Raw genomic sequence first — 20669 nt, forward strand, 5'->3', positions numbered from 1 at the left:
GCTCTTTGTGTGTTTCATATTGTGGGCATAAAAACCTTCAAATAATATTTCCATAACAGAAATTACTGTAATTTGCCAGTATAAGTTGTGTTGTCACTTTAGTGTGTGTGGCATCATTTGATGTTTTCTTTCATGTACCACATCAACTACAATAACGAGATAAATACTGATTGGGAAGGATTCTACAAGAGAGGAGGAGGCATTACTAATCCATTTCTGAGAAAATTCAAGATAGGGAGATGGTTGTATGCCCACCAAGCTTCAAGGATACATGCATCTAGTGTCTTGGGGGCATGCAATAAGTGATTTGTGTTTGTACATTTTTTCTAAAAATATTTCTTGTTGCTGGACATACTGCAGTGCTGTGGGAGATAATTTAATTCATGGATTTGTTCCAATAGATTACAGTAAACAGGTTTAGTAAGGGAGGAAACAATTTTTATTCAGTTTATTGTAACATTTTCAGTGTCATACAATTTTTTGTGTTTTGTTTGTTATATTTGAGTGTATCTAGTGCATAGTTTGTACTTAGTCATCAAAGATGGAGGAAGGTGACAGTATTACAGATTTAAAGGAGACTGAGAATATCAGAGAGTTACTGTGTACTGATACAGATGATATTAGCCTGGAATTCCAAGCTTTGGAAACCGAAGAGCCTGAATTTGGGAAATTAACATTTGGTTCTAAAGTGGAGACTTTAGAGCCACTGACAGGTGCCAGATCAGCTGACTCCAAGGTCAATACCGAACACACAGTAAGGCAGGAAATGTGATACGGTCATAGGAAATGACACTCTCTCTCGCTCTCTCTCTCTCTCTCTCTCTATGGTAACCCATTCTGTAAAGGAAATGCTAGCTGACAAGGAGCTAGAACACAAGGAGAAAGAGGAGGCAAAAGAAATGGAAAGAGAAGAAAGGGAAAGGATTAAGGAGATATAAACCATAAGGAATCTTTAATAAAACAATGCCAGTTACAAACCTTCTCAGAAAAGAAGAAAACTGTGCATCCCATGATATTTATTAAGAATTTCTGGAATGTACTGCCTACACATGGACTGAAAGGCAAAAGATCCAATTCCTGATCTCATTTATGCCAGGAAATGCAGCTCTGTGGGTGATGGAGATTGCTGATACCTGCCAAATATTTTTCGAATTTGAGAAGGCATTCATGTGTCACTTCTGGTCGAAGTGTGCACAAGAACACTTATGAAAACAAGTTTATAAACCTGAGCCATACAACCTAAAGCAATTAAACCCGTGCAAGGACTCTGAAAAGCACTTGAACAAAATGCGGTACTGCGATGAACCCATGTCTTTATGTGACATGTTAAGAACTTTGAAAGGTAGATTGCTGACTGCTATATGCGAGAAACTATTCCACGTTACTCGACATGGAGCTGGAATTTTTTATGGCCACAGTTGACTTGCTCAATCTTATCCAAGAGGATGCAAAGCAGAGTGAAGCAATGAACAGTGGTCAACACAACCACAATAAAAACAAAAACCAAAATGGCAATAGCCTAAATAAGAATGGTCAAAAGGGGAGTAATGGTTACTGTAAATGGAATAACAGTAATCAACCATACGGACCTGTAAATCAGCCTAATTATAATGACAATCATAACAACCATTCGAATGGTAATCAGTTTTGCAATTAAAAGGTGATATTAAAAGAAAAAGGTGGAATGGAGATGGTTATAAAGTTCAATTTCAACCTAAAAACATGCATGAGATGAATGACTCTGGACAAAGAACAGGCCCAATCAACTGGCGGTCAAATCCATCGCGGGACAGAAACCATCATGTAAATGATGTCAATGTGATACCAAAGCCACCTTCTAACCAGTAACAACAGTGGATACAGTCACAAACTGAGATGCCACTGCACATGCGGCAGCAATCTCATAGCATTAGGATTGTTAAGGATGTTGATGAACCCCAGCCCAGCATGTCACAAGAATTAAACTCCACACGACCCATGTAATCTCTGTCCATGTGGTTGTGGGGGCACAAAGGGAGTGGCAGTTGTCAAATAAATTTTTCCATGCTCTGGTATAACAAGTGGTTGGACCTGAAGGAGGAATTGTGTGCTGATACACTTAAGTATGTTCAGCAGAATACTGAACTGGTGCAGGCTGCGATTAAGGGAACTATTCATGGAATGCCCATGAATATTGTTATTGACACTAGTTCAAGTGTATCTGTGATGGATTATGACTAATTCATATGCATAAACCAGGTAAATAAGTTACTGTCATTGCCTGAACAGAACTCAAAATTGTTGGAGGCATACGTGGACAAATGCGAGAACCCAGAACCAGGTGCAGGCCATTACACAACTGGAAAATGAAGCAATTAAATACTCATTCCTAGTTGTAAGGAATTTGGTGGTTCCCTGTATCCTGGGGTGAGGATTTTTGAGAGAGATATATACAGAAATAGATCTTTGTCGGGCTGTCTGTTCATTAAGGAATAAAGGCAGAATTGTAGACCTGGCAATGATAAAGACAACCATCCTGCATGGACAATATTTTAGGGGGTTAAATGTTACTTACGACCAGCCAAAGTTATCATACATCACCTGTGAGTATATGTAGAAAGACAACCCACATATATGTAGGAATGGCGAGAGTGAGATAAACATCATAAAAACAGAGGTTGATACTAAGATCACAGAGTCAAATTGTCTCAATGAAAATCAGTAGTAACAACTCACACACCTGCTAAAAAATTATGCAGCAGTATTCTCAGAGCAGGCATAATAACAGAATACATTTATGACAGCAAGTTAAACTGCATGAGACATATTACCAAGCTACCTACTCTGTTCCTTGGAGCAAGAAAGAGAGTCTATTCAAAGGTGTCACAGTAAATCTTAAAAAGTCAAAAATTGGACATGAGGAAATGAAGTTTTTAAAACACATTGTCACACCTATCGGGATCAGGCATGACCCAGGGAAGTGGGATGCAATAAGACATGTGCCTTGTCCCAGTACGAGAAGCAATTAAAAGTCTTCTTAGGCCTGGCATCATTTTTCAGATGCTTCATGCCAGCACCAATGTTAAACAGCGACGCATTACTGAGCCTGTTGTGGAAAAACACGTCATAGTTTTTATCACAGGAATTAAAAAACGCATTTGACAACCTCAGGGAGGCACTAGTCAATTCCGGGTACTGCATCATCCTGATACGAACACAGACTTTTACCTTGCCACCAATGCTTCAACCTGTGGGTTGGGTGCATGTTTGTTCCAAATTGACAGTTCATTGGGACAGACAGAAGTAAAGATCATCGGATTCAATAGCCATGCGACTTATGGCCATGAGTGTGCTTACTTAGCATCGGAACTGGAAATATTAGCAGTAGTGTGAGCTATAAACAAGTATCACTATTTTGTCTGTGGCAGGCATGTAGTGCTCCTCTGTGATAATCAAGATCTCAGCTTCATTTTGACATGCCAATTATTGCATATTAGATTGACCCGGTGGATTTTAGCACTGCAAGATTATGATTTTGAGGTAAGGCATGTGAAGGGTGAAGATAATGTAGTGGCTAATGCACTGTCATACTTGCCATGCTTTCTGTAATCCATAGAACTGGTTGAACAGTCAGTGGAGCACTAAATTCTGTTATTACAAGATGCAGGGTGCAGACAAACATATCTGTGTATGTGCAAAAATATTTGGGACCTGCAAGAAGCAGATCCCCACCACAAAAGACTAATAGACTTATTAAAGAGTGGTATGGTCAGTGACCCGAGAAAACAATATCCGATACAAAACGGTATCCTCTTCCATAGACAATAACTGGATACATAGATAGGTGTGTACGCATTCCTACATAGTGCACAGACAACTTTATCTGTTACACACACCACACCTGGGGGCATTTTTTTTTTTTTTTTTTAAAGAAATGTGCGAACAAAACTGCAACATATCATTACTTTCCTCACTTGGAGAAGTGGGTTAGGAAGTTAAAAAGAACCTGCGTGATTAGCCAGAGGATAGAGCCCACAAACTGTAGCATATTCAATGAATTTCATGCCATCATCCCTCCAAAACCCCTACAATTAGCAGCAAAAGATGTTAGGGTACCCCTTCCAACAGTTGGGAGGGGGCTACCAAGTATTTAGTAGCTGTGTATGATGGATATTCCAAATTTATAAAAATCTATCCTGTCAGAAACTCCACTTCTGCTTCCACAGTAAGAAAACTTGTGAGTGATTACACACTGCAGGTGGGGAAACCTGCCACCTTTCTGTCAGATAATGCCACCTATTTCTGGTGTAATAGATGGAAAACAAGAAGTAAAACACATTTTGATATCAATGTTCAACCCCTGAGCCAACCCAGTGAACGAATCTTCCAAGAACTTTACTGGTTTGTTCAAACATATGCATCAACTCAGCATACTAAATGGATACGGTATGTTCCGCTGCTCGAGAACATCTATAACAAACCTGTCTCATGAGTCAACAGGCTTTACACCCACTGAACTCATGTCCCCCAAACCTGAGTCAAATTAATGACTTAAACGATTACTGCAGATACCAAGACAGACGACAATAGAGGAAAAATTTGAGTAAGCTTTAATACCTTTAGGCAAACAGGCATAAATCAGAAGACACCAATGTAACAAACAACAAAAGGCTATTCATGAGTACTGAGAGAGCAATCTTGTCTTGCTGAGGACTAACCAAAACCTCTAGTCTAAAAAGAGCCAATAAAAGGTGGCAATTGTTATACACAGGGCCACACTTGATTGTAAAGATACTGCATGAAGGTTGAAACCTTTCATTACTGCAGAACAAATGTACATTAATGTGTCATGGTGTATGAAAGAAGAAACAAAAGTTTTATTTGTGTAAATACTAGTTTAAGTATGATTTCTGTGCTTTATTAATTGCGATCTATGTATGTATGTCAGCAGTTTTAATTTTTTCCTATGTTTGTAATTGTATGTATGTAATGAATGTTTTGCTTGACTTTGAGGTGGTAACTAAAGCCCCAGAAATTTCAATGTTTTTGACATAGGAGTCACAATGGTATGGTAATCATATTAACAATTTTAAGCAAAATGAGCCCTCCGTAAGCAACTATAACATGCTACATGGGAATTTTTTGCTTTTATGCTTTTGACTTACTAATCAGGCTGTTCTGATTTTCACTTTGCTTATAATTATGTCTCATCCAGGATGAGACATGTTCTGCTTGTGGAAATTTATATGCTTTATGCGTATGTTCTTAACTGTTCATTTACATATGAGAGCTTTCTGCACATTACAATAAAGCTTGGCACAATGCAACCAAGTCCTGTATGTGACAGTATTTTGCGTAATGAATCAGTACCAAATGGTCAAGTTTTCTGCATGAAGGGATGCTATGTTACTTCTGATGTGATCATAACTAACGAAAGCTCAAACCATTATAAATGAAAAATGTAACATGTAAATGTAAGTCACATTTTGTGTATAAGCTCATGAACTACAGAAAATTATGTACTTAGTGCTTCCTTTTCATCATGTACACTGTACTGACTGAATAATGTGAAAGACATTTTAAGCATGAATTTGTGAATATAAATTGTGCTTTAAAGGCAAGAATGCTCTATTTGAGTGCTGCACTGTGTGTGCAAAAACAGACAAAATCTGTGTAATCACAGAAATCAAGTGACTGATTTAATTATCAGTGAGTTCAATTATTCAGTTGAGTAATGCTTCACCTCACATGCATGTATCCTTAGAATTGTTCATTATGAGAAAGAGACAGGCACTGTGTCACGTGAGTGGAAATGAGATATGTTTACTCACGAGGCAGACAGTATCAGATAAAAATAATGCACCTGAATGCTGTAATGCCAGGTGCACCAACCATGAAAACTAAAAGCACTGCAACCCGACAAGCCTGTGATGAATACTCATCACAATGCCTACAGACGATGCGGGATGTTAGAAATGCTGTGCCACAATAAAAAGTGATGCTTTATGTAGGTTCTTGAAAACAATGAGTGCCTACAACCAAAATATGTTAAAAAACTGGACTGACATATAGCTTCATATTACATACAAGAAAATTCACATACAGGGATAAATGTGGAATGAATGCAAACTAACAAAGCTTCTTTACAGCTAAACTGCCATTGCTGTAACACATTAACCCTGTATTTGGTGCTATTTCATGTACTCGCGGTAATCATCATCGTAACAAAGTGAGCATGCAGGACCAGACCAGCTGACCGCCTGTGGGGTGGAGCCAGATGCAACAGCTGATTGCCGAGGGAGGCGTGCACCTGACCTTGAGCCAACGCACTGCACAAACCAACCACATGTTGAACCATGGACTTCTGTTGCAGTGTACCACACCCACATTGCCACCACCAACGCAACTAATGAAGAATTAGTTATTTATTCACATACTAAGACTGTGAAAACTTTGTACTTCTGCAAACATTATCAGCATGAACTGTTTATCAAACCTTTTTTTGGCAAAGACTTTTGAATTAATTCATGTTTCCGATATACAAAAAACAATCTTTCAAACGAATGCCGTAATGTCCTTTATGTAACAAATATGTTTTTGTCAAAAATTATTTAATTGTATGGATAAAACCTTCACCCCTCTTTCTTCCCCTCCAACACTTCTGCCTGAACACGGAGCCACTGGTTCCAAAAGGTTGCCAATAATAGCCGTCTTTTATATGTGTGTTCTGCCACCGCTTGGTGAACAGATTGTTTATCTATCCAATTAAATAAATACATTTTTGTGAATTGCATAATCATAACATAATAATTTTGATTTCTAACCACATTCTTTGTAAGTGGAGCAACGTAATCCGTAAAGGACTTGGTAACAGTCTTAATACTCTGGGCTTGGTTTTTAGGAGTATCTGGTTTTTCCCATTGCCTTTAACTGGAATGGAGGAGTCAGTCAATATCTTTCCAGGGAATGTAAATTTGACAGACTGTTTTCAGTAATTGTAATGTACAAGTTGGCCAAAAGTCAAGAATATAGTGCCCGTAATGTCATCTGATACCTAAAAACTTTTAACACTCATGAGTGTTCTGAGAAGGAGCTGATACATATTGTAATCATGAACTCAAACTAACATAAAGTGTCTCTTTCACAAGTGTGAACAAGGTGGTCAATTGTGACAGTGCAGACCCAGTAATAGTGTAATTACTGTCCACAAAAACGATGTGCATTTGTGGGCCAATGATCCCTGGAGGCCATTGGACTGTTTGCCCTGGGGAGAACAATATTCATATACAATTATGAACAGAGCAATGAATTAAATCTTTCATGATTCTTGAAAGACACATGTAAAAATGTACAGGAAAAATATTTATCATTCAACTTAATTGTATTTAAAAAAGATATTGCTTTATTATGTATATTATTCTTTGTTGTATGTTAAAAATATTAATAACTGTGAAACAGCCAAATGATTTTATGCAATTACTTATTCTGGTCTTGATCTTGGATGAGGATAGACATGAGAGACATTGTAAGTGTACCTATATTGCACTTTGGTTAAATAATGTGTTTATTTGCTCTTAAAATGTTTATTCATGTATATTTAGCATCACTATATGTTACGAAACTAATGACTTATTTTTCCAGAGTATCAGAACATGCAATACAGCATGAGGTTATAATTTATTGTTGTCAGCCATTTGCATGACCACAATATTTTATTTGAATATTGCCAATATTAAAGGGCACAGAGCTGTGAAAATAATTTACAAAGTTTGCATTTTAATTACATTATCTAACTTCATCATCATTTTAATTTATATGCAAAGATGAGAAGCAGTTTCCATTAAATTCTTGTGGTTGCCGCATAGCAGCTCTTTTGTTTCAGTTACATGAATTCACAGAAATTAATTTACCCTGAAATGATCAGTGATAAATGTACCACACAATAATATTTCTCTATGTGAACCCACATATTAGTTTCTATGAAATTGCAATGCAAAAAGAACCTGAGATAGTTTGTTAACATATGTCTTATTATGGTGCTTTACACTGCTCTTTATGTGTTTCATATTGCGGGCATCAAACCTTCGACTAATATTTCCATTTTAAAAGAGACCGTGTAATTTGCCTGTGATAAGTAGTGTTGTCACTTCAGCGTGCATGTGGTGTAATTTGATGTGTAATCATATGTTATGTGCCTAAAATCATACAATTTAATGAACTGCACATGTACACAAAATTAGAACACACCACTTGACACACAGAACAGAACACAACAACATACATATTGAAAACAACACAGGGCCTATGTCAAGCAAGAGACGACACTTGTGTTATCAGCTGCTATGATTACTATTATGTTCGTGACAAACATACATAAGCGTGCTGGCTTCTGGACCCAATAGTTTCCTGGGTAAAATTTACATTGGGCATCATCTGTTGCCTGACATAGTACCACAGGAACATGTAAAGAGGCCAGAATGATTCAAGCCTAAGCCACAAGAAGGAAATTTTGCAGGACAGCAAGATAAAGCTTTGGAAAAATCTATAAATCAAGTTAATAAATAAATCATCTGTACAGTATTGAGAGTGACTTGAGAAAGACTTCCTCAAGAGCAAGCAATACAAATGTTGAGCTTGTTCTCTCCTCAGGCATTATGATTGGCCCAAGTTGAGTAGCTCCATGAATAAGTTAAAAAAAGAGTAGGTAGATTATAGCAAAATCTTTAAGTGGAGACAATGTCTCTTAACAAAGTGCCCCTGTAATGATTTAGTGTGAGGGCATCAACTGTTTAGACAAATTTAGATTTCTTGTTACACGTTATGTAATTCATTTTCCAGTTGTAGTAACAATGTGTACTGTATAAAAATAATGTAACAGACATGCTCCAAATCAGTTTTCCAGAAATATTTTAAGTGTTGTAAGTTTCTGGAGTCACATGTAATGTATGTAGAAATATGAAAAAAAGACCTGGTTCTAACAAAAAGATGCTGAAGCATATTAACTTACCACACCAACATCAGATTCCTGAAAATGCTGAATACTGAGACTGCTTACTACCAAAGCCTCTGAATCTGTTTCTATTACAATATGTTCACCACTTTGCAGTTCCTTTCCATCTTTGTACCTGGAACACAAGTAACTTATACATGAAAACACAGCTGTAAGAGAGAAGATTATGTATATAAAGTTTAACTTACAAGTGTAGGGCAATTTTTGTTGTAATATGTGTAGCAAAAAAATCAGTATTTAGCATTTTTTTAAAAAATCTTCAGAAGTTCTAACACAATCTAAAAGTACACAAATCACTTTTAAATTCTGAGAGTTTAAAATCTTTTGTTAAAGTGTCTTTTTGGTTGCTTTGGTGTAACTATGAGCACTTGGTGTTTTTTTTTTTTTTTTTTTTTTTTTTTTTTTTTTTTTTTTTTTTACTCAATGTTATAATTTGAAATAGAATTTTCATGTAATAGTTTTATCTTGTTAACATCTGAGCAATAAATGTCTGTTCCAATCAGATACCACCTGTAAAATTCTCTGCTAACAGATTATGGGCCCAGACTATGTACTTCAGTATAATATTCCAAAATCCTATTAGCTGCTGGAGGAAATTAGTGGTAGGATGTGGCACTTTGATATAACATAATTCCTAATACAATGGTTTCTCTGAATACCAGTTCATTGCTTCCTCAGCAGAAGAACTATAGTACATGCCAGTTTGCTGTGGAATTGTGCCAATGGCAAAATAATGGATGTAACTAAAGTGTGCACAGGAAGAGCCAGAATTGCGATCTCCACGCATCTGTTGATATGTGCTCATTTGCAAGATATGTCTATGGGACAATACACTGTGAATCATCAACTGATTAAAAATATTGCTATCTCAAGAAGTTTGAAAATATGCATTACAAAGAGATACGTTGCACAGGACTATTATAACAGGCAATTTGAATGTGGCTTGAGAGAATACTATTTTGAATTTGTTGGAAAATAAATGCCACACATGCTGAAAGGGATATGTGGTTTCATTTTCCAGAAAAAATTAGACAATGGATTTTAGAAGATTAGTTAGCGATAGTATAACAACTGAAAAAGCTGAAACTTGCTTTTTTATGACTGTTCCAGAGTACTTGCACAGAAAGGAGGGAATCTCTTGTTATGTTAGCATTTAACAAGGGCTGTCACATACAAAAGAACAATATCTGGGTAGGAGAAAGGGCTAACTATTTACTGCCTTATAAAGGAACTTTCATATCATTCAAATGAAGCAGCTTATGCAAACCATACAAAGTCTCAGCAGCATGTTCAAAATCCAGAACGTGAATTAGTTAATATTGGTTTCGAACAACAAACAGGACTAACCAATATTAGTATTTTATAGCTTTGATTACAAAAATAGTGATTGGAAATATGCCGAGAGTCTCACAACTGCAACCCTATACAGATAAATTACGTGTATTCTGAAATATACATGAGAGGCCATCTGTTTTCTTAATTATGCTGAAAAAAAAATAACAACAAAATTTATGGAAGGTATCGCAAATCACTTCTCCACCGTAAAGAAAACACTTTAATTCTTAGTTTAACACAGCAGCTGTTTCATTAAATAAAAAATTAATGAAGTCCTGAAGAAAGAAGTAAGAAGGCTAAGAATCAAAGTGTTAGGTAATGAGAATAATTAATTAGAAACAAAGACTGGCATAAGTTAGCTACCAGTGATCAAAAGCATGAAAATTTAATGAGCATATCTTCATTGCAGAGGGAAAAGTAAATATACGTACAATAGTCTCACATAAACTCTTCTTTCTCATGAAGAGGTGAATGCTTCAACTGGTATAATCTGTATCACTTCAGGCAGAGAGGTTGCTTCATAGTCTCAGATGTTATTGAATTTAGCATATGTTAAAATTCGGGAGTAACACATTTTTTTTGTTTTCTCTAAAAAAATTCCTGCCCCGAGATACAGGCCTCCAAAGATGACACAGCGAACGCCATTTTGAAGATGTGAATTAAATGCTGTATAACTGTAACAGTTCTAGATATTTTGTTAGAGTTTTTTTTATTTGAAAGATAATTGCTTCATCATTACAATGGTAGCCTCCATTTGGACAAATCTTTCAAAGTTCTTTTACTGTCACTTTTTTTTTTTATAATTTACAGATTTTTTTTTTTCAGGATGCCAATCCAGAAAAGTTATATTATTATCTATTAATTAGTACCATGTAGTACTATATTCTCTGTAAAGGAGAGCTTCCACTTTTACATTTTTTTTTATTTAAAAAAATAATTTTTTTTAACTTTCAGTGGTAATGTATGTTTTCACTGAAGTTGTTTCTTACTCATTTCTTTGTTATAATGTTTATTTCTATTGTCTTTGTTGCTGTTATTTCTTATCACTTTCTTTGTTACAGTTATTTCTTTTCACTTTCATCGTTGCAGATATTTCTTACACTTTGTTGTAGTTTCTTCTCAGTTTCTTTGTCATGGTTGTTCATTGCAGTTTTCTGTATATTACTTGTTCAGTGCTAATTTGTTTACTGAAGAGGCTTCTAAGAAATCTGAGAACACCGAGTGAGTTCTGTGTTCTTGTGAGGAATTTGCCAGTTGACACAGTTGCAGAGTGTTTTGCGAAAAGGACTGTTTGGAATGTCTTCTGACTGGGGCCACAGGAGAGTGAAGTGTGCTGACTATTTGCATATCCATAACAGAGTGATATATAAGACAAACAAAAAAACAGACTTTGTTCAGGTTGGGAATGACTGTTCTTATTTGAAGATGCTGTTTCAAAGTAAAACTGTTTCCAGTGATGACTTTTTGTGTTCTATATGTTTTGACAGAATAACCACAATGATAGTATCTGAACAAGGTGAAGCCTTCCTTGGTGCAAATGATGCAGATTTTGCATCAATAGAGGAAGAATTAAATACCTTGAATCAGTCAGCTACAGAGGTAGGTGTTAGTCCTGTTAAGAAACCACAGTCAGTGAAGTCCAGTCATAATATCTATGCATCAAGAAAGTGCAGAGAAATTACTAAAGCTATGGATGAATACACTATAGCAAAACTGACCACACTTTCAAAGTAAAAATTACATCTTCAGAGGAAAATGAACCAAAGTATTCTCACACCTCTTGCCAGGAATTTTTCACAAATATTAACTCAGCTGCTGAATACTGTGCAGTGAAAAGGTGCAAGATTTAACTATTATTCCACAGAAATTTTCAAAGAAAATAATTTTGAACCATGCTCCATCACTATCAAAGTACATAGTAGACAAATCAAGAAATGTGAGGTCTGTTAAAGGAGTCTTTGGAAGACCAGATCCCTATTATGGCCATCCTGTAGAAGCAGCTCAAGTTCAAATATCACAGTCATTTCATCTGGAAGATAAATGGGACTGTTCTCACCAGAGTGTCAACAAAAAAGACACTATAACTGTAACAGTTGAAGGTCAAAAATTTGTGAAAGTGAAGAGGTACATGACTCGAGCATTAAAGAAACTTTTGCAATTTGTAAGAGCAACTACGGTATACAACTTCACATATTGGAAGATCAAAATTTTATACACTACGACCTAAGTGGATAGTTCCACACCCACCTAGAGATGTCTCTTTATGTGTCTACTGCATGAATTTTGAACTTTGCATGGTAACTTTGAAGAACTTATTGTAGCATGCAACATATGAAACCTCCATTGGTCGTGTGAAGTCATTAGTAGTCTGTGACATAAAGCGAGAGACTTGTTTGTTTCAAGAATATGGTGACTGCCCTGGAAAGGGAGGACTGTCTTTGCAGACATTTGGCCTGGAAGATGTAGCAGATAACTCTGCAGAAATTATATACATGACGTGGGAGGAAAATAAACTAATTATGAAAACTGTTACCTTTAATAGTTTCATTGATGAACTTGGTAAACGGTCAGTGAAAGCAATAACACCAACATCTGAATAAATTGCAACAACAACACATTGCACAAGTGACAGGGTGTATACAGACCGAAGAACTATGTTTAGTGCTTCACTGTGATTTGCTGAGAACTGGTCTGTAATTGTCCCACAAGAAGTACAAGGGCATCATTGGAGTAATGACTAGGTTTCAAATTTTACAAGAGTGAGATATTTTCAAAACAAGATCACAAGTGTTGCAGTTATAAGTGATGACACGGGACATGACTCAGCACATGCTTTGCTAGCAATGTGCAAAATTCTTCAACTGCAAACAGGGGCAGAGAAGACCATCATTATTTCTGATGGTGCCCCTGCTCATTTTAAAAATTGTTACCAGATGTTTGAATTGAGCAAGTCACTAGTGCCAACTGAATGGGTATACAGTGCTACTGGTCATGGGAAGGAGCCTTGTGTTGGTGTAGGAGGCCTGCTGAAACACCATGCTACAAAACATAATCTTTCCAGACCAAATACAGCTGCGATTCAGAATGCTGGGGATTTTATGAGAGTCATGAAACTTACACATCCACAGCCCTCATTCTTTTGTTCGAAGAGAAAGTAGAAGAATTCAGTGAGCAGAAAAGAGAAGAATGGTCCAAACAACTACTCCTGTGAGGGCATTCAGAAGACACATTTTTGGACTCAAAGTGATGGGTGAACTCATATTACATGCACTTTAAAGAGCAAGAAAGAAGAAATTTTGTTCGTTTGGCCAACACCTCGGAAACAGCAGGATAATATTCAGATTCACAACTTGAGAAGGGGGATGTTTGTGGCATGTGTGTATGACTGACTGGTGCATTGCAGAGATTATAGATAACAGTTATGAGTTAAATGAAATTGCAGTGAACTTTATGCTACCACAGGGACCAGGTGCTGGATATAGGTTTCCAGCTGAAGGACAGCAACAAAGCCATCAGTGCTCACTTCCTGTTCACAATGTTTTGAAGACTGTAAGTGCTTCAGTTCCTGTTGGTCAACAGGAAGGCATCACTCTATATCAAAGGAAGATACTGAAGCAGTGGAACACATTTTTACTTCACTGAATGGCTAATTTCAGTACAAAACAGAGAGCACAGAAGTTGTGTAAATTGAAACCTTTAAGTCTTTGGACCTTTCACATACTTTTGGAACCATTTAAAATGCTTGAAAAATGGGTCTCTTACTCATCTTTCAAAACTAAAATGATTTTAAATAGGCTAGGTTTTGATTTTTACGTGCCTGTTATGTGATAATGTGGCAATAAAACAGATTTTATATGTGGCAAAAATTTCAATTGTTTATAAGACCTGTTAAACCTAAAAGTGAAAGCTCTTCTTTTCAGGGAATGTAGAACTATATGGTATTAATCAACAGAAAAAAATCAAAATTTTATGGATTGACATTTTTTTAAAAATTTTTTTTCCATAAATTATAAAAAAGTTCAGAGTGCTATAGTAAAAGAACTTTGACAGATAAGTCCAAATGGAGGATTTCTTTGTAATCATAAAGCAATTATCTTTTAAATAAAAAAACAAAACAAAAAAAATATCTAGAACTGTTCTAAAGGTACAGCATTTTAAATTTTTTTCCAAAATTCGCATCTTCAAAATGGTATGCACAGTGCAATCTTTGGAGGGCTGTATCTCGGAGCAGAAATTTTTTTGGAGAAAACAAAAAAAGTACTTGTTCCTTACTTAGTCCTTCATTTTAACATATGCTAGATTCAATATCATCCAAGACTATGAAGGTAAGATTGTTTCCTAGCCTGTCTGAATTGATATGGACTATGCCAACACAATATGCCACCTAAGGCATTAGTAATAACAATAATACTGTAAGTACAAGTGCAGTTGCACAACGAAGTGTACCACCAATTGGACACACAGTGACCACATTGCAACAAAATTCTTTTATTATATTTCTGAGCCTCAGATTGCACAAACTGTTCCATTATTGGTTTCACCTTGGTACTGGGTCACCATTGGGTGAGCTGTTTAAAAAGAAAACAAAATCAGGATAGTAAATTACTAGGATATGATTTATGTGACCCCAGACAATGAAAGAATTTAGACAGAGCAAATAATGATATACAGAGAATTATTTTCTGTGTTGTGAAACTCACAAGTTTTAATGAAACAGAAGATCCAGAAAAGTTAATGCTAAAGGAATGAGTTGACTTAATGCAATAAAATTTTCTGCTCTGTAACACCCTGTGATGTGTTTTACATAAATTATTTTAAAAAAATCAATATTATAGAACAGAGTTTTAGAACATCCTTCATTTTCACTTTGAATATCCTAAAGTCTGTTAAACATGAAAATACCTAAATGTTTTGGAAATGTGAGAAAAACCAAACCGTCAGAATGTTAAATGGCTGCTTGCTCAGGACTGTTTGACATTATAACACAATATCATCATTATCAGTTCATTACATTTTGTCCAAGTAACTGTAAAGTTCTCAGCATATCCTTTTAACCATACAACTAACATTACTGAAATTAATGTCACACAGATAGTCAACATTACATATATGGACAATACCATTATTCTTGTGGGAAAAAGCTAAGTAACCTTACTGTTCTTGTAGTAGAAAGCTAAGTAACTTTACTATCAATAGAAAGTAATAAAACATGAGTGAAGGTAAGTGAAAAGTTGGTCTCATCAAAATGAATAGTTTAACAAATGTGTTGAATCTTCATCAGTCAGACTAAAGTTTACTTCTTCAGTAGCTACAGAGAAAACCAGGAAGTCATATCCCATGTAAAGAAGCACAATATGTAGAAAGCAAAGCTACATTTCTTTTCAACTGAAAGCAAAGAAGCTACAATCATTTTTAAGCAAATGCGAACAAAAATAGGAAAGCCAATTATGGTGGAGAATGTATTGCACACCTTTGTGATCTATGTTAGTAGTAAGATCAGTGCAACATTAATATAAATTTTAAGGACAAAGCTTCTTATTACATAGTCCATCATCAACTTCTTAAGACTATAAACTTGATTTTGCAGATACTTACCACGTTATCTTTGGTTTTGGTACACCATTCACTCTGACTCTATATTCAACTTCTTCGTAGTCTTTAACTGAACGATCTTCAAGATTTTTAACAAGGGATGGAGGCTCCGCTGCAGGAGAAACAAGACAAATGCAATCATGAAGAAATTGTAAAAAATGAAGAAATCCTGGAATGCACTATCAATGGTGCTTTATACTGATGGTGATAGGTTTGTGTAATGTAATTCAGTTTTTTCATGTTCAAAGTTACTTTAACTGTATTTTAACCTACTCTAATGTTTTTGGAAATCCTCCAAAATGGTAGAAAACCAAACCATGATAGAACTATGGCTCCAATTTGCAATGTAATGCATGATACTAATATTTTTATATCTTTCTGTACAATTTATTAAGACAGTTGACACACTTATCTGTCATTTGCTAGTGGGCCATCCTTTCGCAGTATTGCTGCCTGCTACCACCATAGACCAATACAGTTAAAATACTGAATTACGAGCAAGTTAAACAGAAGTGCCCTATGATGGTGACAGGTAACAGTGCTGCAAAACACACACACACACACACACACACACACACACACACACACACACACACACACACACACACACACACGTGTGCGCGTGCATGCGCACTTCGGTAATACTGTGCAGATGACACACAGTACCAACTGATTTGATACGTTAACAACCTTGATTTTAATAGATCTGAAGAAGCTCTCCCAAAAGGTGCCATGAAATGATAAATAAATTTATTTAGGTAATCAAGACGAGTGTATTACCATTTACCAGCTACGTGGTTGCAGATCTTCTTAACAGTTTTTGTCTAAAGTTGCAACAATCATGTTTCATTTAGGATGTTATTAAAATTTTACTGAATTTTGTTTTCATGACTAATGATTGTGCAAGGTGGTAATACATAAGCCAATCTTTGTTGTGGCTTTGGTGGGATGTCCAAGTGGTGGAATGTTTCACAGAGCCCACTTTTGGTGGAGGCAGTGAGTAGGGCAACTGGAAATTTGAATGTAAAGCTTACAGGGAATAGAAAAAGGATTTGGAAGAATTGAACTAAAAAGTAAATTAAAAAGAGACTGTTAAATTGTACAAATTATTTGTATAACATATGCCAAGATTATTTAGATAGCATAGAACAATACCTACTGAAAAAAAAGTTAGAAGCATGCCAGAGGCAGTGAAAGCAACAGCCAACAGCTGAAGAGCCTCGTGGCATGGCAGACAGAAGTGGAGAAAAGGGATCTTGGGAGATGGTGATGGACCACAATGAGTGTCAGAGGTGTTGCCTCACAAGGTAATGGAACAGCATCATGGCATAAACTTAATTAATTTTTCTGCCAATCAACGTGAGACTTGATACAAGAGTTGTAATTCACAAATATGCACACAACATACCTTTGTAAACACTAGGAAAATAGCGAACAGCGGAAAATGTTCAACTAACTGTAAGTCGGGAATCTATGCACTGAAGTGGTATGGCAAATGTTAGAAGAGTGACTAAATTCTATAGCTTGTGACTGGGGATGTGAGTAATGAAGTGTCACACTTTCGAAAGTGCAGAAGATTAATATTGACTTTGTGTATCAATGAAATGAGCTTAACAAGTATGGGCTTGAGTGGTTATTACAATAGTCATGAATTTCCAGAATGAATTTTTCAGCATACAGTGGAGCATGAACTGATATGAAATGTCTGGGCAAATCAAAACTGGGATCTATGCCTTTTGCAGGCAAGCATTCTGCCAACTGAGCTACCTAAGAATGAATGACAATCCTCCTCACAGCTTTAATTCTATCAGAACCTCTGCAAGAATAGGTTGCGAGTCATGCTTGGGTAGCTCAGTTGGCAGAACACTTACCCAGCAAAGGGAAAGTTCTTATTTTGAGCTGTGGTCTGATGTACAGTTTTCATTTACCAGGATGTTTCAGTCATGAACTGTATCACAGCTGTGGTATGTGGCAAACAACTGCATGAAGGCATTCAATGAAAACAATGTGTAGCTTGCTTCATCACACTGATCAATGAGATGATTCTGTATAAATGGTGAACTGTACAAGTGAAGCAATATGTTCGGTTCAAGACTTGATTTAATTCTTTGCTTGCCACAAACATTACTCTTTAGTCATCTGAGAACATACACTGTTTTTCTGTTTCCAAACTAGCTCAAAGCATTTTTTAGTAAGCAGGGGATGTATAGTAAGCAGGGGATGTAGAAGTCAAAAAGTAAGGATTAAAATGTACACCACCCACTGTAGATGCTCACATCGAAAAGATGTCACATGTGAGATTATTGAGAAGTGGTTAATCTACAAATAACAATCCAAAACCCAGTAAGCCCATACATAGTGCATCACATAAACAGGCAGGCATTTCAATAAAACTAATCCAATTTCTGTTCTAAAACACAAACTTTAACAGAATAATATTTCAAAAACAGAAACTCAAATTCTATTCTAAACTATACCCTCAGCTTTTACTGTTATTTTTGGAGCCTCATGACCACTGCAACAGTTTGTAGTTTATTTTAGCATTGTAGCTATAGTACAAATGCATATATATGGGTCCACACTCTCCAAGTTTGGAGTCATCTTTCAGTGCTGTTACCCCACAGGAGAATATAAGTCACTGTAAGAGCATGGTGACATCACTACTCCACCTACACATATCAAAAAAATTTTGCATCACCCCAGTTCCCAGAACTCCTGAAGATAGATGTTGACTGTGGATACTGTATCACAGACACAGTCTCTTTGATTGTTCAGAGAGGTCACTAAATCCGACCAAAGATGTAACAAACCATGCATGAGTAGCACCTATTAGACGGAGGGGGCCCAATGGCCAATCAGTTCCAGTCATTCCACCAGGAAGGAGGTATACGGCTCATGTTGTCTTTAGTTCAACCATGCCTAGACGATCAGTACTGTGGTTTGACCATATCTGTATTGTTATTTTGTGCCAGGTAGATCTCTCAACAATGGAAGTGTCCAGGCATCTCGGAGTGAACCAAAGTGATGTTGTTTGGACATTGAGGAGATACAGAGAGACAGGAAATGTCAATGACATGCCTCGCTCAGGCTGCCCAAGGGGTACTACTGCAGTGGATGACTGCTACCTACGGATTATGCCTCATAGGAGCACTGACAGCAACACCACCATGTTGAATAATGTTTCTTGTGCAGCCACAGGCCTTCATGTTATGACTCACACTGTGCGCAATAGGCTGCATGATGTGGAACTTCACTCCCGGCGTCCATGGCGAGTTCCATCTTTGCAACCACAACACCATGCAGTGCAGAACAGATGGGCTCAACAACATGCCGTATGGACCATCAGGATTGGCATCCCGTTCTCTTCACTGATGAGTGTCACATACACATTCACCCAGACAATCGTCAGAGACGTGTTTGGAGGTACCCAGTCAGGCTGAACGTCTTAGACACACTGTCCAGTAAGTGCAGCAAGGTGGAAGTTCCCTGCTGTTTTGGGGTGGCATTATGTGGGGTTGATGTACACCACTGGTGGTCATGGAAGGCACCGTAATGGCTGCATGATACGTGAATCCCATCCTCCGACCGACAGTGCAACGTTATAGGCGGTACATGGGGCATTCATCTCCATGGATGACAATTCGTGCCCAGATCATGCACATCTTGTGAATGACTTTCTTCAGGATCACAACATCACTTGACTAGAGTGGTCAGCATGTTCTCCAGACATGAACTCTATCGAACATGCGTGGGATAGATTGAAAAGGGCTGTTTATGGACGATGTGACCCACCAACCACTCTGAGGGATCTACGCCAAATCGCCATTGAGGAGTGGGACAATCTGGACCAACAGTGCCTTGATGAACTTGTGGATAGTGTGCCATGATGAATAGAAGCATGCATCAATGCAAGAGAATGTCCTACTGGGTATTAGAGGTACCGGAGTTTACAGCAATCTGGACCACCACCTCTGAAGGTCTCGCTGAATGGTGGTACAATGTGCAATGTGTGTTTTTCATGAGCAATAAAAAGGGTGAAAATGATGTTTATGTTGATCTCTACTCCAATTTTCTGTACAGGTTCCAGAGCTCTTGGAAGCAAGGTGATGCATAACTTTTTTTGATGTGTGTAGTATGGGAGAGTATTAACTCTCAATAGTTAAATGTCTAAAGAGATAGCCATGCCTGCAGATCACATGGAGGTCACATTGCATGGATGAAAACATATGACGCAGGCCAGTGGCAGTGTGGGATTATGCAGTAGCCCAGAGCAGCAAAAGTAAAATGGCCAGTCATAAGCCACAACAGGGCCACATGCCGGAAAACAGAATAGCAAGGGGTCGGTCAGAAGCAACTGAATTGTTGTTTCATGAGGAGGCATATAATTATTCGAAAGAGAATTAACTAGTACGTTAATCGATTATTTAACTAATATTGTTCACAATGTTTGCCACAGAGCAGCAGCAGCACTTGTGTGATAAACTGTAAATTAATTTAGCCTTTGTTTTTTGTTCATGTACTTCTGCAAAGAAGTGTAATGTATGTGTGTATTTTACTGTGAAGACTAGAGGTCAGAAAATTAATTGTAGTTTTTGTTGTTGCATAAGTCTTCTGAATATCCTTGTGTAGGGCAGCTTCCTAGTGTAAATTTTCTGTGTAGAGAAATTTATTTCTGTTTAATAGCTTGCGGTCTCAGAGTACAATGAGAAATCTTCACACCAACTTTTAGTGCTACATTATTCTCCTTTGATAT

At 36.9% G+C, this 20669-nt stretch overlaps 1 protein-coding gene across 3 annotated transcripts in view; it reads right to left on the minus strand.

The window, feature by feature from the left end:
- Positions 1 to 20669, minus strand: part of LOC126457328 (obscurin) — a 684258-nt gene that overhangs the window by 222011 nt on the left and 441578 nt on the right. For all 3 annotated transcript variants that reach the window (XM_050093526.1, XM_050093528.1, XM_050093527.1), the window contains 2 exons: positions 15920 to 16028; positions 8987 to 9104 (listed from right to left, as the gene is read on the minus strand). In XM_050093526.1, coding sequence (XP_049949483.1) covers positions 8987 to 9104; positions 15920 to 16028 — 227 coding nt within the window. The remainder of the gene's footprint in view (positions 1 to 8986; positions 9105 to 15919; positions 16029 to 20669) is intronic.

Source organism: Schistocerca serialis, chromosome 2 (genome assembly GCF_023864345.2).
Source record: "Schistocerca serialis cubense isolate TAMUIC-IGC-003099 chromosome 2, iqSchSeri2.2, whole genome shotgun sequence".
Taxonomy (NCBI): Eukaryota; Metazoa; Arthropoda; class Insecta; order Orthoptera; family Acrididae; genus Schistocerca; species Schistocerca serialis.